General features: G+C 33.1%; 2 protein-coding genes and 1 long non-coding RNA gene across 3 annotated transcripts in view; 2 read left to right on the top strand and 1 right to left on the bottom strand.

Annotated features, from left to right (window-relative positions):
- The first annotated feature begins 494 nt into the window (after nucleotides 1-494).
- The window catches only part of LOC143916794 (uncharacterized), a 36769-nt gene continuing 20940 nt past the window's right edge, over nucleotides 495-16323 (top strand). Inside the window, exon 1 of the long non-coding RNA XR_013261008.1 lies at nucleotides 495-1222. This is a non-coding gene — a long non-coding RNA (uncharacterized LOC143916794). The remainder of the gene's footprint in view (nucleotides 1223-16323) is intronic.
- Nucleotides 2062-3436, top strand: RpLP1 (Ribosomal protein LP1). Its single transcript, XM_077437324.1, has 3 exons — nucleotides 2062-2292; nucleotides 2630-2885; nucleotides 2971-3436. Exons 1-3 carry the CDS (start codon nucleotides 2221-2223, stop codon nucleotides 2982-2984), a joined length of 342 nt encoding a protein of 113 aa, XP_077293450.1. The 5' UTR covers nucleotides 2062-2220; the 3' UTR covers nucleotides 2985-3436.
- On the bottom strand, nucleotides 5327-6137 carry mRpS14 (mitochondrial ribosomal protein S14). The gene is made up of 3 exons (XM_077437985.1): nucleotides 6006-6137; nucleotides 5633-5856; nucleotides 5327-5523 (listed from the first exon to the last, which is right to left on the bottom strand). The coding sequence occupies exons 1-3, from the start codon at nucleotides 6072-6074 to the stop codon at nucleotides 5385-5387; spliced, it is 432 nt and encodes a 143-aa protein (XP_077294111.1). The 5' UTR covers nucleotides 6075-6137; the 3' UTR covers nucleotides 5327-5384.

Raw genomic sequence — 16323 nt, 5'->3', positions numbered from 1 at the left:
ACCACTTTAAGAGGGCTGGACACCAGCGCCTTTTCCATACAAACGTATTAGACTTCTCCCTTCTTCAATTATGACACTAGAAAAATTATTTTTTAATATGCTATGGATATCCACCATTGGGTTGCATCTATCGTTTTATTTTTTTGATTAGTTATTTTTTATAGGAGCTAGGAGCCGCCAAACATCAATAAAATCGCTTCTTTTTTACACCCACGAAAAGAGTCCAGCGTGCTTATTTAACGGTCGATTTAAAAAAAAATACGCGCACAGTTGCATATAAAATATCTTTCTCATACCGATGATGAAATTTTTTTAAAAATTGGTCCAGTTTCGGAGGAGAAAATAGGACATTACGAAACCTTGATTTTGTCAATTTAAAATACGTTTTATCTGGTCGAAGCGCAACTGTCGCATTCACTCAATATATATATTGATATATATTGTCGCATTCACTCAATATATTATGGAGGATGAACGAATGAGACGACTGGCATGTTAATGCACGTGTTTATTATATGACAGCTGAAGACAGAGTGAGTAGCGGCTCTCCGAACCCAGCCGGGTTGGTCCCCACTCGCAGGAAGGCAACCAAACTCGACCATGTCGTATAAGCGAGCCGCCACATCACTCCCCCCCCAGCATCAGCGATACCAAAATTACAAAGAAACAAATTTTACAAAAGAAAAAAATTATTGTTACACAAAGAGAAAAAATTATTACGTGGGGAGAAAAAAATTGTTGACGTGGGTCATCCGCTGTGTACATAGGTGTACCGCCCTGAATGGTCGGTAGATTCGAGGGCGGTGACGTCGCGAGCAGAACGGTGGGTGGTCCGATGGTCGCGCCGATGCGATGCTGCGGCGGCGCCGCTCTTCCGAGGCTGATGTCGGTTGGTGGGGCGGCGGGGGCGGCAGGGGCATCGATGTGGTTGATGATACTCCGAGCTGGACCGTGAGTCGTTGTGGCTCGTGGAGGTGTTGTAGCGCTACCGCCCGTCTCGGCGTGACGACGCTCGTGGGGACGGACGGGTCCTTGATGATGATGATGATGGTGCTGAGGTGGTGTATGTCTTGTGGTGCTGGATGACCGTTCTATGTGTAGTGGATCGCGCATGACTCCACATCCAGCTGTCAAGATCGTCGTCTCATTCGCTCCCCCATTTTTTAAAGCACCTGTCATCGACGTTGGCTGGACTCCAGTCGGTAGGTAGGTAGGTAGGTAGGTAGCCGTGTCTGCTCGTTTATTGTCACCCGCGGGCCGCGACGCGCTCTGTTGATGGCGATGGGGGCGCGGCGGGTAGCTTCCCCGCCTGGCTCGGCGAGGCAGGGATGAGCGGCATGTTGAAATTGATCGAGGCTGCGTGGCTCGATGTTGGGGGTCACCAGTATGGAGGATGAACGAATGAGACGACTGGCATGTTAATGCACGTGTTTATTATATGACAGCTGAAGACAGAGTGAGTAGCGGCTCTCCGAACTCAGCCGGGTTGGTCCCCACTCGCAGGAAGGCAACCAAACTCGACCATGTCGTATAAGCGAGCCGCCACAATATATATTGATATATATTGTCGCATTCACTCAATATATATATTGATATATATTGTCGCATTCACTCAATATATATATTGATATATATATATATATATATATATATATATATATATATATATATATATATATATATATATATATATATTGTCGCATTCACTCAATATATATATCGAAGAAAGGAACGGCAACAAAATTAAGGTTTCGGGTGTACAGCCCTCTTAAAGTTGAAATATAATAATCTTATAATATTACCAAGTAACTTTTGTATCTTAGATTGTACTCCTGCTCACCATTAACCGATGGCAGTATATTAAAATACCAACAATTATTGATTTTTATGTACTATTTTAATTCGAGTGATCAACGATTATCGCATGACCTATGATTAGTATCTCCCTTACGTATATCACCAAATTAATTGACTCAATTAATAAAATTAGCTCAATTTTTCAATTTCAGTGTGTTCAGTTACATTTTATTAAATTAAAAATAAAAAAATAATAAAAGCGGCGTTTCGGACGCCGATGACACGAGCGGTAGGTACATGGTCGTAAATCGGCGCACGTCTACCCTCGGCCATTTCCTACGTTGGCTTGTGGTCGTCCACATTAGCTAGTGTGCTTGTTCTGTATACGCAGCTAAGGCCTCTTTTTGGCAACTTGCACTAATCATGTCCTCAACAGCCGAACTCGCCTGCGTCTACTCCGCCTTGGTGCTCGTCGACGATGACGTCGCTGTCACCGTAAGTCAACTCTTCAACACTTCAAATGTTGAGCCAAACTCCGAATAACCGAAACCTCACCCGAAAGCCGGCTAAAGTAATCCACATCATCCAAAGCATTCCGCACCCATCCGATCTGATCACCCCCTCTAAAAGTATCCTCGCATCACCAAATTACCAACTCCAATCGTCTTTCGCCGTTTCGATTGCGTCTTAACCTATATAACATCACGTGGCTGTGATGAGTACACTAAACGTCATTTTCACCATTTCCTCATTTTAATATGAAATTTTATAAAATCTTTTATTGCATGTATGTTGTTTTAAGTTATGCTAATTTTTCATTTTGTTTTTTCAGGGTGAAAAGATCTCGACGATCTTGAAAGCCGCTAATGTCACCGTGGAGCCATACTGGCCAGGTCTCTTCGCCAAGGCCCTTGAAGGAGTCAACGTTAAGGACTTGATCACGAACATTGGCTCCGGAGTAGGCGCAGCCGGTCCCGCTGCATCGGCAGCCGCTCCAGCAGCCTCCGCCGCTGCTCCAGCGGCTGCTGCTAAAGAAGAGAAGAAGAAGGAGGAAGAGCCAGAAGAATCCGATGAAGATATGGGTTTCGGTATGTGTTCACTGTTACGTACTTTGAATTTTATATATATATAAATGAATTGTTTTCTAATATACTGTTTTCGTTTCGTTTGCAGGTCTCTTCGATTAAGCAGAAAATTCCTGACAAATCTTTTATATGTATTTTTGTACAGTTTTAATGTACAATAAATATTAAAAAGAAAATTTATCTAGTTTTTTTTTATTCACTATCATTTCGCAGAACATAATTGACCTTTATAATAAACTAGAGGCTTTTACCCGGCGTTGCTCGGGTAACTCTGAAGATATACTTTAAGCGATTGTGGACTGATTACATGTTGCTTAGTATTTATAAAAGAGTTGTAAAATAAATAGGTACGTTTGCCTGAAGATGCTTGAACTTTTAGTCAATGGGAGATTAGTAAGTATTGGTTGTAAGGGGGTTATTTAAACAATGATATTAGCAACTCAAATAGTTGTGTGTATATATCTTGGTTACTAGAAGAAGTAGTCTATTTAGATAACTTTTTTTTCCTGAAAAGATGACAAATTTAAACCAAAAAACATGTTTTGCAATGTTTCAAAAAATAAAAACTTAATACATGCACCAATTGATAATTTTATGAAGCATATAAACCACATTTACATACCTTAAATCTGGCTTATCTAGCGTTTTGGCTCGTGCTTCTGAATGAGTTTCAATAAGTAAATGCTTCGACTCGTCGAAATTTTTTTTCAATATCTACTCATTTGTTATTTTTTTAATAATAAATTTTAAATTATTAATACTTCATAATCAAATTAAATTATAGTAATGATAATTTGTCGGAAAAACGCAGACACATTTGAAATTCAATTGTTTTTTTTTTATTTTTAATAAATAACTACTGGAAATCTTTTTTATCTTAAGCGGGCTGAACACCAGCGCCTTGTTCATACAAACGTATTAGACTTCTCCCTTCCTCAATTATGGCACTAGAGAAATTATTTTTTAATATGCTATGGATATCCACCATTGGCATGCATCTGTGCTTTTATTTTTTTGATTAGTTATTTTTTATAGGAGCTAATAGCCACGAAATATCTATAAAATCTCCTCTTTTTTACACCCACGAAAAGAGTCCAGCGTGCTTATTTAACGGTCGATTTAAAAAAAAATACGCGCACAGTTGCATATAAAATATCTTTCTCATACCGATGATGAAATTTTTTTAAAAATTGGTCCAGTTTCGTAGTAGATAATTGGAGAATACGAAACCTCGATTTTGTCGATTTAAAATACGTATTATCTGGTCGAAGCGCAACTCGCATTCACTCAATATATATATCGAAGAAAGGAACGGCAACAAAATTAAGGTTTCGGGTGTACAGCCATCTTAAGAAAGCATCAGATCATATATAAATAGCTAATTACACATATAGATTCTCCAGATTTCAAAGAATATTCGCGCCAAATTCAGTGAAGATTCATGCAGTCATAGGAGCCTATCGGATACATATGTATGTACATCGTTTGTGTTTTATATATATATATATATATATATATATATATATATATATATATATATATATATATATATATATATATATATATATATATATATATATATATATATATATATATATATATATATATATATATATATATATATATATATATATATATATATATATATATATAGATTTGGCATATATTGTTTATCTATAGATATTTACTATAATAAGTTGTGTTATTTACTTTCAGAACAAGTATTAGTTTTTAGATCGAATGAATCTTACACTAAAATATTGGTGTCAAAACAAATGGAGTGAAAAGTTATTCAAAAATTTTAAGTACTTGACACATTTAATGTCTCGTGGTCAATATTATATCTGAACCATAGTTAATTAGTTTTCGAATTTAAGATCATTTGCTTGACAGAGGGTCAGTGATATAATCGGAACCAAAATACCTGACCTGATAATAAGTTAACATTTCAATTTGGAATATATATGTACTAGATATGCTGATGTGTAAGTTCGACCAATTCTCGGTTACATTTAACGTATATTCTACTCAATTTTTTTTAGATTAAGTTTTATTCATTAGTAGGTAAGTCAGTGATGTTTAAACAAATTAATGTTACAATCTCATATTTAGTAAGATATGTAGGATACCAATTTAGCTTAGTTATTTAAGGGTTGCCATATTTTTCAGGATCTATTTAAGACTTATATAAATTGCAAATGTAGACAAGTTTATGAAAACAAGGATAGTTTTTATTACGGAAATAAAATCTATACATATGTAAGCGTATAGAATTTGAAAAAACTAAAACATTGAGCAATATTTCAAGAAATGTTGCTTGTTAGTATAACAAGTTTTTCTGATGTATACAAGTTCCCACATACGTACATATATCATCATTCATTTGCACTCTTTGGTAATTGACTTGCTCAACTGTTGGTGTTGGAAAAATAGTAAAAACCATTGATTTTTAAATAACTGTTTATTTACTAAATATTTTATATTAATTTCAAACAAATAAGTTTAAATTTTCCATTGAAAGTCGGTGTTGCGACCTGTGAATCCCCATTTGGCTCTCTGGACGCCGCTTAGTTTGTTGTAATCGGCCAAACTCCTCCAGACGATTCTGCTCAATCTCCAATCTATTACAACACCGCGTGGTCTACGAACCAAAACAATACGAATTAGATTTTAAGTGTTTTGATTATTTGATATGATGAAAATGAAAAAAAAATAGCTATGTGAACGAAAAGAGTAGTAATTGTATTCACCGTGATGTAATAGCACATCTATTGTTAATGTGCATACTAGTGGAGCTGTTAGGGAATGCAGCGATTTCCGCATCAGCTATATCCCTCAGTTCTAACGGGATGATGTTAGTTTTTCTTAGAGAGTTTATTCGGAGGCGTTCATAGTAGTGTTCAGCGTTCAATCTTCGACGTTTTACATCTCGGATCATACGACATCCTTGCCATCTGTTTCTAATTTGCTGAAACTGCGATTTGAATAGCATGAATTTCCCATAGTAATTGGAATACGATTTATTTTAGTGGTTTTACATATATATTTATAGAGTTTTCATACAGTTATAACAGTAATAGGAATAGCTGTTATTTAGGGGAAGAAATGGAGATTGGAAATTACCGTGTGTGAGGGTGTGGATGCAATACAAGGGATGAATGTTCGTAGACCAGTCAGAAGGTAGGATGCCATGACAGGTTATGTAGCACTGAACTGACATTAGTCACAGCGCCTCTGCAGGTCAAATTATAAACTGAAGCTTTAGTTTATGCTTACATATACGACCATAATCAAAATTCAATTGGCTTGTATTTTACTGATAAGTATTTTAATCTATTTTTGTCAGTATTTAAACAAGAAAGGTCAGTATTTATATTAAGTGGCCAGTATTTATAGTAAATGGCCAGTACGACAGTATCCATCGTTCAGTATACAAGTGGTCAGTATAAATAATAAAAGGCCAGTATATATTTTTAGTTAGAATCAACACAAGGCTAGTACGGTCTTGTTATGCTGCGTACGCACCAAACCAACGAACAACCAACAGGCCGACTTTTACAAAAACCGTCGGTGTCGGTTGTCGGTGTTTTGTCAAAGGGTTTTTTTTCTTTCGTCGAAATAAAATTAATAGAGAATTTCTATATTTTAAGTCGGTTGGCAATCACAAACAAAAACAATATAAAAATCACACATCATCCGATAAATTTTACCTCTGAGCTGATTTATTTATTAATATTATTTCCCTTTGTGATTACTAGTCACCGGAGCCTGAGGGGGCCGTGTATTGTTCAAAGGTTGTAAATGCATTGTTAAAGGTTTGCCGAACAATGGATAGCACTGTGACTATCCTACCTCTAGTGATGACCGACAAGAGGATGAGTTTTGATCGAATGGGAGTGAATTCACGAATATACAAATACAATCTCAAATCAACTCATACAACTGTATATAGGCTAAAGTGTGATGCCTTATAATTGTTTTCTCAGAGGACAGTCGATATCGTGACTTTTAAAAAATATTAACAAGATTTTTTTTCGCTCGTAAGCAGAGAAATTATAATATTTCTCTGGTTGTAAATGCATATCGTCGTAATTCAAAACATCAACAATGATCTAATTTTAGCTCAATCTCGCTCTTTAGCTTAATTTTGATATTTTATTTAAATTTTTTAATTTAATTTTTATTTCGATATTTTTTACGCTACTGGTTTTAAAAGTTGGCCTGTGGGCTGTTCGTTGGTTTGGGGCGTACGCAGCATTAGACAATTGGATGCGGTGCATCCGCTCTAAAATCGCCAGACAAATTGAACGACAGATTGACGGACAGCTGCTTTAAATGCAATTCTCGTCTTCTCGAATGATAGATTGCACATCAGATGACGGGAAACCTTTCGATGTGCACAGATACAATTATTAAAATGGGAATTATTAAAATTGAGTTGGATCTTTCAGGCGAGTTTAATAAGGGAAGATTCGATAAGTTCCGAATCTTGCCTTATTAAACTCGCCAGAAAGATCCAACTCAATTTTAATAATTGCATCTGTGCACATCGAAAGGTTACTCGTCATCTCATGTGCAATCTATCATTCGAGAAAACGAGAATTACGTTTAAAGCTGCCGTTCTGTTAATCTGGCGATTTTAGAGCGGATGCACCAAACCCTAGACAATTCCATCCAACAAGCATTGATATTTGTTCTACCGAACGTACGTCAGATTCTTATACTGTCCATTTGTTATTTATACTGACATTTAATAATATAATACTGACCATTTGTTTAATAAAATACTAGCCAAAAACTGATTTATACCAAAATTGATTAAAAACCTGCAGCGTGGACTAGTGGGACTAGCATATATGCTTTCGAATATAATGGTCACGGGTTCGAGTCCCACTGGTTACTGCTGGCCAGACGTTGGTTTGTGACTCCAGGTCGATCGTTTCCTCAGAATTTGCCAATTTATCAAGTTTTCAACCCTGTCTCAAAAAACTTTTCATTATCTTGTGACAGGGATGTCCCATTAGTAGCGATGATCAAATTAAGAAAAAAATTATGCACGGGTCACATCCAGAATAATAAAATCAGTAGACGGATTAAGTAATTAGAAAGAATACGTACTTTCGTAACAATAAAAAGTCATAAGAAAGAACAATCAAACCTTATAAAAGTTTAAATTAAAGTAGTGAATAAGATACAACAATAGTTTATTTCATTTAAATGAGATCTTTCGCTTTTACCTTTCATCAACAAAACGGGTTTCGCGAGTAACTGCATTTTTTTTACATTTTTTTACAAGCCTCTTCTATACTTCACCTGGTTCTTTCGTCTGACAACATTTTGGGTTTGATATCCTACATTCTTCCAATCGTTTTGAAACTTTGCCATTTTGCACAGTTAGGTCAAAAATATATATTCAAATGAAATCCGCCAGTACGATGGTGAAAAATAATCGTAATAGATAAGTTTAAAAAAATGCTACAATTTTGACCACCTTGGTAAGTTGTTGTATTTTTTGTAACATCTCTGTAGTTTTTAGAGCCACTTTTTTGTATGCAATCCTAGAATGAAATATTAGGCATGAATTTAAAAAGATATCGTACAATTTATATAAAAGGTAAATCTTAAAAAAACACATACATGTATACATTTCTGCATTCAAATATACTAGTTAATTGAAAATGAATTATTCTTTCAATATTTAAATACGCCGCGGGCGAAAATTATTTTAAAAGTACAATTTTTTTATTTATTTTTTTACTTCGCATAAATACCCAAATATTGTATGAAATATTTTTCTTAAATTGGATTTTTTTCTACGCTATTAGAACGCACCGTAGGTGAAATTATTTAAAAGAGAACTTATCTTATATTAATAGTAGGAACATATTTATGAATTTGAAAATATTCACATGCCAAAGACGTTATTTCAAGTGCTTCGTGAGCTGTTCCACCAAACACAAATTAAAATTGAAAAATGAATATTGATTAACGATAGAGATTAAATTTTTAATACGCATTTGGTTTTAGTTATTGTTTCATTTTTTCACGTGTGAAAATTACAACCAAAGAATATATGTATAATATGTAGATATACGAACCACTAGTCGTTGGCGTTATGAATTTTAAGTATAAGAACTAGAGGGCGGATAGTAATTAGGCCAAATATGGTTTTTTACCGCTATGGGTATTGTTAACTTCGTACAAAACCTATTTTCGATTCTTTTATTGCTCTCTCTTGTTTTTAAAATTCTTGGAACGTGTATTGGGATTGCCCTAATGAGTAGAGTACGGATAGCCAAGGTGCCGCTTATTGCTCAATTGTTTTAAATGCTTTGTAAAAAAGGTTCGGCAAACCTTTAACAATGCATTTGCAAAATTTGAACAATAAACGGCACCTTGGTTATCCGGGCTCTACTAATAAGTGTCCGTTAGTAATGCGTGTCCGTTAGTAAGAACTACATATGTTTGTGATATTATTGAGTATATTTTATACCTTTTGATGGCGTTCCTTTTTATTACTAACTGATATCAATATATTAATTTTAGATCAATTGGTGTTAAAATATTATTTTAATCAAATAGCCAACGCTCATCACATGGTCTACAACTGTAGTGCTTCTTCCATTCGAATTATTGATGTAAATGCTTTTTTCTAATAGACTTATAAACAGTTATGTACAGTGGTGTCACCCTAATTTTGGAACAACGGGTTTCCAATGTTTTTTTTCAAAAAAATTATTTTGAAAATATAATTATATATACATTTTTTTCGTCTAAGGCATTATTATTACATGAAAGTTCATGAAATTTTCAAGATTTGTCTAATTTTTAACAAAAATTATATTAATTTTTAGATTAAATAACAGGTTTCCGGAAATCCATGGAAACCATTAGGGTGACACCACTGGTTATGTAATTATCGATACGAAATAATTCATGTATATATAATAAAAGATTTATTCAATCAACGCTACTGCTGTTTTTATTGCTATTTAGAAGTACGGAAAATCGCTCGATCGTTATTGGCTGAAATTTATACAACCAACCACGTATAAAATATTTGCAATTCAATTTTCTAGCCATGATTTAAAATGCAGGAAAGCAGAATCCATTAATACAACACATACAGTTAGTTATACGCAATATGATACTGTTGCGAATTTCATATTGCGTAATGAAACAATGGGATGCAGTCGATAAATATTATGTCATTTTCATCATAGTATCTATGGAAATTCTCAATTAATACGTATGAAAGGAAAATTCAAAGATTTTTGTAGCACACCGTACAGAAACATGTACATACATATAATCGTACTTCCATTATAGTCACGTTGCAAGAGGCATGGATTCTCTAAGTAATTGCGTTATCTACATCGTTTGTATATTTGATACACGTTATCACTAGCGGTCGGATTTTACTTGAAATGAAAAATATGAGTGTATAAAATTTATCATTTTTATTACATGTAAAAAAGTAAGATCCATTGAGTGGCTTAGGAGATAATTGAATCCAGAAACCAAAAATAAAAACCATTTCCAGTCAATTTAAAAATTAAAAAAAATGGTTTGGTGATTATTCCGCACAAAGCAATCTCACACACGTAACTAAAATCTTGATCGCGGAATATCTGGCACCCGAAAATTCCGTCCATTTAGTTAATATAATAATATAATATAATATAATAGTTAACATTTACACACGTTAACTATTATACTAACGAGAACTCGATTCCAGATATTCCGTATTCGCGATTTTCGTGACAACGATTGTCATGTGCGTGATCCGTTTACCTTACTAAGTCCATAGCATCGTCGTAGCCAGAGGGGAGGCTATGGGGGTTGCAAGCTCCCCCTAAATTATTATGAGAATTATGACTGTATGAGTGTATGAATTTTTCATTCGTTCCCAAATATTGCTTTGTTACTTTTTAAACTAAAATGAGTCGTGTAAAATATAAAGAATGTTATATTTACCTTAAATTTTATTGTTTGCGTTTTTTAAATCGCGAAGAAAATTTTTATACATAATAATATCACCTTTTCCAAATTCAGAATGAAAAAATATACCCTTATTACCCGTACTAAGGATATAATATCTAGGTTGATGTTGGAAGAAGAGAGTTGTCTGTATATTATTTATTTGATATAATGCGGGTCATTAGCAAATTGCCCTACCTCAAGTTGATCTTGCCTAACTGGATTCTGATCCTAAATAATCACATATGTTTTAATTAATTTTATTTTAGAATGTTCAATTGTTCTGAATTTTGTATCTAACATATAAAACACTAAAGTTTGTTCGTATGTATGTACGTATTTTTCGTCAATCTAATTAGTCGACAGTCTATTGTTCTTACGTCATCGAACAAGTAATTCGCTTTTTTCCGATTCAAAGGATTCGAAGTTCCCGGGGGTGTGTGCGCCGAGGGCGAAGCCCAAGGGGGCGCAGACCCCGGGGGTGTACATATATTTTTTTATAAGAGACTTACTATATATGTTTGTTCGTGACAGTCAATTTAATACAAAAAACAAATGAGAATTCGGGGACGCGACAATTGGTGCAAGGCCAAAATGTTCAACGACAAAATGTACCCGAAAATTAGTGCACTGACAAAATGTACCCGCGACAAAATGTACCCGCGACAAAATGTACCCGCGACAAAATGTTCAAAAATGTTCAAAATGTTCAAAAATCCTAAATTATCCTATTTTAATGGCAAAAGTAACTTTTTATTGTATTATATTTATCGATGTATATGGTACTTTTTATCGTATAGATCGCGGATGTTATTAAATTATTATAAATTAAAGGTGTTCTCAACCGTACCAACATATACTTATTTAAATTGAACAATTACATTTTAAGCGAATGTCATTGTGACTCATTGAATATCATTTTAAGATGTCATTGAATTAGTATAAATGTCAGGGGTTCTCAACCGTATCCAATATTTACGTATTTAAATTGAAAAAAAAAACTTTCCGAGCGTATGAACTGCAGATTACATTGCATTAGTTTATATGGCAGGGCTTCTCAACCGTCTCCAAAATTTTCCTTATTTCAAATGAATAATTTACTTTTTATCGTACACATCGCGGGCGTTATTAAATTAGTATAAATGACAGGGGTTCTCAACCGTATCCAATATTTACGTATTTAAATTGAAAAAAAAAACTTTCCGAGCGTATGAACTGCAGATTACATTGCATTAGTTTATATGGCAGGGCTTCTCAACCGTCTCCAAAATTTTCTTTATTTCAAATGAATAATTTACTTTTTATCGTACACATCGCGGGCGTTATTAAATTAGTATAAATGTCAGGGGTTCTCAACCGTATCCAATATTTACGTATTTAAATTGAAAAAAAAAACTTTCCGAGCGTATGAACTGCAGATTACATTGCATTAGTTTATATGGCAGGGCTTCTCAACCGTCTCCAAAATTTACTTTATTTCAAATGAATAATTTAGTTTTTAAGCGTATGTCATTGAATTAGTTTAACACCGAAGACCTCTGTGAGGGACAGTACATATAAGATAATTATAAATTTTAGAGTTAAGTAATTTTAAAATTAGCTTGATAGCTAAGATAATATATAAATAAATAAACGTTGATCGCCACGTTTTATTTTGATAAAACAGTTCCCAGCCAGCGGTCACGTGTACTTCGAGTTTTAACATTGAATGTGACCTTTACGGCGTCTCTAAATCAAATTCACATAATTTTTTTCCAAAATTTTGTTTAAAAATGCAATTATTTTATTTCTTCTGCAAATAAGTCTTCTAGTGTACATTCGCAAGCTATATGTAAAATGAAAGTTTTTTTTAAAATTAATATTTCATTATACAATTATAAGGCAAGAATATCAAATATTAATTTAGATAAATTTAATGTATTATTTTACAATCAAGTCTCGAATTACGACTATTAGGATTTATGATGGAGAGATTTTACTTAGTGTTTAACAAAAAACAAATGTATGAATCGGACATTGTATTGGAGAAAAAAGGAGGTATGTAAAAAAGGCAGACATTAGAAATTTACAATAGTCAACCTTTTTTTTTTGGGCAACGGGTTCCTTAATCCCCAGCTAAAATTATTTTTACATACCTCCTTTATGTTTCACATTAATATTGCATCATTTACAACTAACTATTATGCGTAAGAGTTGCATACAAAATTTCATTTTGACATGTAAAAGACACACGATTGATGTAAAATGCAATTAAAATGTAAATGTAAAAAAAATCACGCGCGTTGAATAGAGATGGCAAAACAATAATATATTTTGAAATTAGTTCTATGATTGACAGATGAATTGTCTACACAAATGGACGAAAATATGTAAAAAGACAAATGGGTTATAAAATTTTACTACCCTCATGTTAGAGGCTATTGAATGCATTTTTTTCTTTGCGTAAAACCCTAGGACAATAGGCAAATGGTGGGTTCGAAATCTCTTCAATGTCCTCTTCAACTTCGGTTTGTAGCATTAGAATAATAATTTTTAGCTATTCACAGTTGATAAGCTCGATCACATTTATTATAGAAAAATATACATATATCTATGTAATAAATTTATAATTTCTCTGGTATTATAAAGTTCTAATAAGGTTATCAAGTTAACAATACTTGTTCACCAACCCACCGCAAAATGCCTATGTTGAACGTGTGTTCTCATTAATTACATAAAGCTCACTGAACAGATGAGCGCAATTCGCATTATATTGACACAGTGAAAAGCGTGTTATAAAAAAGTGTATGTATTATAAAATGTCGTGCATTGAACTATATAATTATATAAAAGGGGAAAAAGAGCTGCTCCAAAAAACGAAAACATGAAGTCGCCCAATTCAAAGAAGAGTAAAGGCGAGAGAAGAACGTATGAATTAAAATGTTAAGGTAAGGTTGTATTTGGTTTTATTAAATTTAATCGCCTATTAATCTATATTGTTTGATTTTAGATTTGGTACAGATGCATTGTTTTAAAAGATTGCACAATTTTTTATAACAAAGCTATGAATTTCGAGTGTATAAAGCTATGAAAGCTATGAGTGTTTTTTTTTTTGGGGGGGGGAAGTCCCCTTCGGTGGTCCGACAATTATGGCAACCCTAAGATACGTACGTACATAAAAAGTAGTAATTAGTCACAGTCAATATTGTGTGCACTACAGCCCTTTACGCAAAAAACAGCTTTGTCTGTTTATTTATGAATGGCATATGTCGTTTCAAATGAGTATTTATTTCTTAAACTTACCCGGAAATATTGCGGCTGTTGGTTGTAACTTTCTCGAAAACAACAAAGAGTCAAGTTTTATTGTTATTGTCAAGAAATATTTTGTTGTTATTGTTTTATTGTTATGACTAGAAATTTTAATAATATAACTTTTAAATCAAATCGCCACCCTGGCACTTTGATTGATGTAAACATTGTTTTTCGAGTACAATTAAAAAATACTTTGACTAAAATTTCACATAAAATTTTGTATTCCAAATATTGTGAGCAGAATCTCGTTCTAACACTCGAATAGTAATCTGAGCACATTCAAAACTTAAAAGACGTTTAGTGAAATTTATTGGCTTTTTTATCTAAAACCACCCAAAACTTCGAAAGAAAACATTCTTTGAACCATTGACCATACACACTTGAGGATACATAAAATGAGGGAAATCAGCTTAAATGAATAGTGATCTCTAAATTCACATGTTAAAATTTGATAGTTTTTTGACATACATATGTACATGGATTTAGAATTGCTAAAAGGAAATGTTGCTGTTGACACACGAACACGGGTTTTGCAAAATCAAGGTGTTGAAGAGGATGCATTATGGAAGTTTTTATAAAATATAAGAGAATACATCATAATTTCTGTTTAATCTGAAAGTTTTAATCTGAAAATTGATAAATTTTGTGTTTTAATGTTTTAAATTTAATGACATGTGCATTTCAACAGTTCGAACTATGATGATTCCATTATTTGAGAGCAGATCACTTTTAATCTTACAATTAATGATGTATTATTTTAATTGAATATTGTTTATTTATTAAAATAAATATTATTACAAAATTAAGTAATAAATTTAAAAATGATTTTAAAAATACATGTCAAATGATGATCTTTTTTCTTTATCTATTTTGTATGCTCATATTATGTTTAAATGATTTTTGTTTTGTTTTCAACTGAATACAACTTATTTCATATGAAGAAAAGATTTGTAATTTTGGCTTTTATTTATTTATTTTCATTATAAGATTTTATATTACGGTTGAGAAGCCCTGCCATATAAACTAATGCAATGTAATCTGCAGTTCATACGCTCAGAAAGTTTTTTTTTTCAATTTAAATAAGAAAATATTGGATACGGTTGAGAACCCCTGACATTTATACTAATTTAATAACGCCCGCGATGTGTACGATAAAAAGTAAATTATTCATTTGAAATAAAGTAAATTTTGGAGACGGTTGAGAAGCCCTGCCATATAAACTAATGCAATGTAATCTGGAGTTCATACGCTCGGAAAGTTTTTTTTTTCAATTTAAATACGTAAATATTGGATACGGTTGAGAACCCCTGTCATTTATACTAATTTAATAACGCCCGCGATGTGTACGATAAAAAGTAAATTATTCATTTGAAATAAAGTAAATTTTGGAGACGGTTGAGAAGCCCTGCCATATAAACTAATGCAATGTAATCTGGAGTTCATACGCTCGGAAAGTTTTTTTTTTCAATTTAAATACGTAAATATTGGATACGGTTGAGAACCCCTGTCATTTATACTAATTTAATAACGCCCGCGATGTGTACGATAAAAAGTAAATTATTCATTTGAAATAAAGTAAATTTTGGAGACGGTTGAGAAGCCCTGCCATATAAACTAATGCAATGTAATCTGCAGTTCATACGCTCGGAAAGTTTTTTTTTTCAATTTAAATACGTAAATATTGGATACGGTTGAGAACCCCTGTCATTTATACTAATTTAATAACGCCCGCGATGTGTACGATAAAAAGTAAATTATTCATTTGAAATAAAGTAAATTTTGGAGACGGTTGAGAAGCCCTGCCATATAAACTAATGCAATGTAATCTGGAGTTCATACGCTCGGAAAGTTTTTTTTTTCAATTTAAATACGTAAATATTGGATACGGTTGAGAACCCCTGTCATTTATACTAATTTAATAACGCCCGCGATGTGTACGATAAAAAGTAAATTATTCATTTGAAATAAAGTAAATTTTGGAGACGGTTGAGAAGCCCTGCCATATAAACTAATGCAATGTAATCTGGAGTTCATACGCTCGGAAAGTTTTTTTTTTCAATTTAAATACGTAAATATTGGATACGGTTGAGAACCCCTGTCATTTATACTAATTTAATAACGCCCGCGATGTGTACGATAAAAAGTAAATTATTCATTTGAAATAAAGTAA

Source organism: Arctopsyche grandis, chromosome 9 (genome assembly GCF_051622035.1).
Source record: "Arctopsyche grandis isolate Sample6627 chromosome 9, ASM5162203v2, whole genome shotgun sequence".
NCBI classification, from domain to species: Eukaryota; Metazoa; Arthropoda; class Insecta; order Trichoptera; family Hydropsychidae; genus Arctopsyche; species Arctopsyche grandis.
Note: the sequence above shows the minus strand (reverse complement) of the source record. Positions and strands in the feature narration are given on the sequence as shown.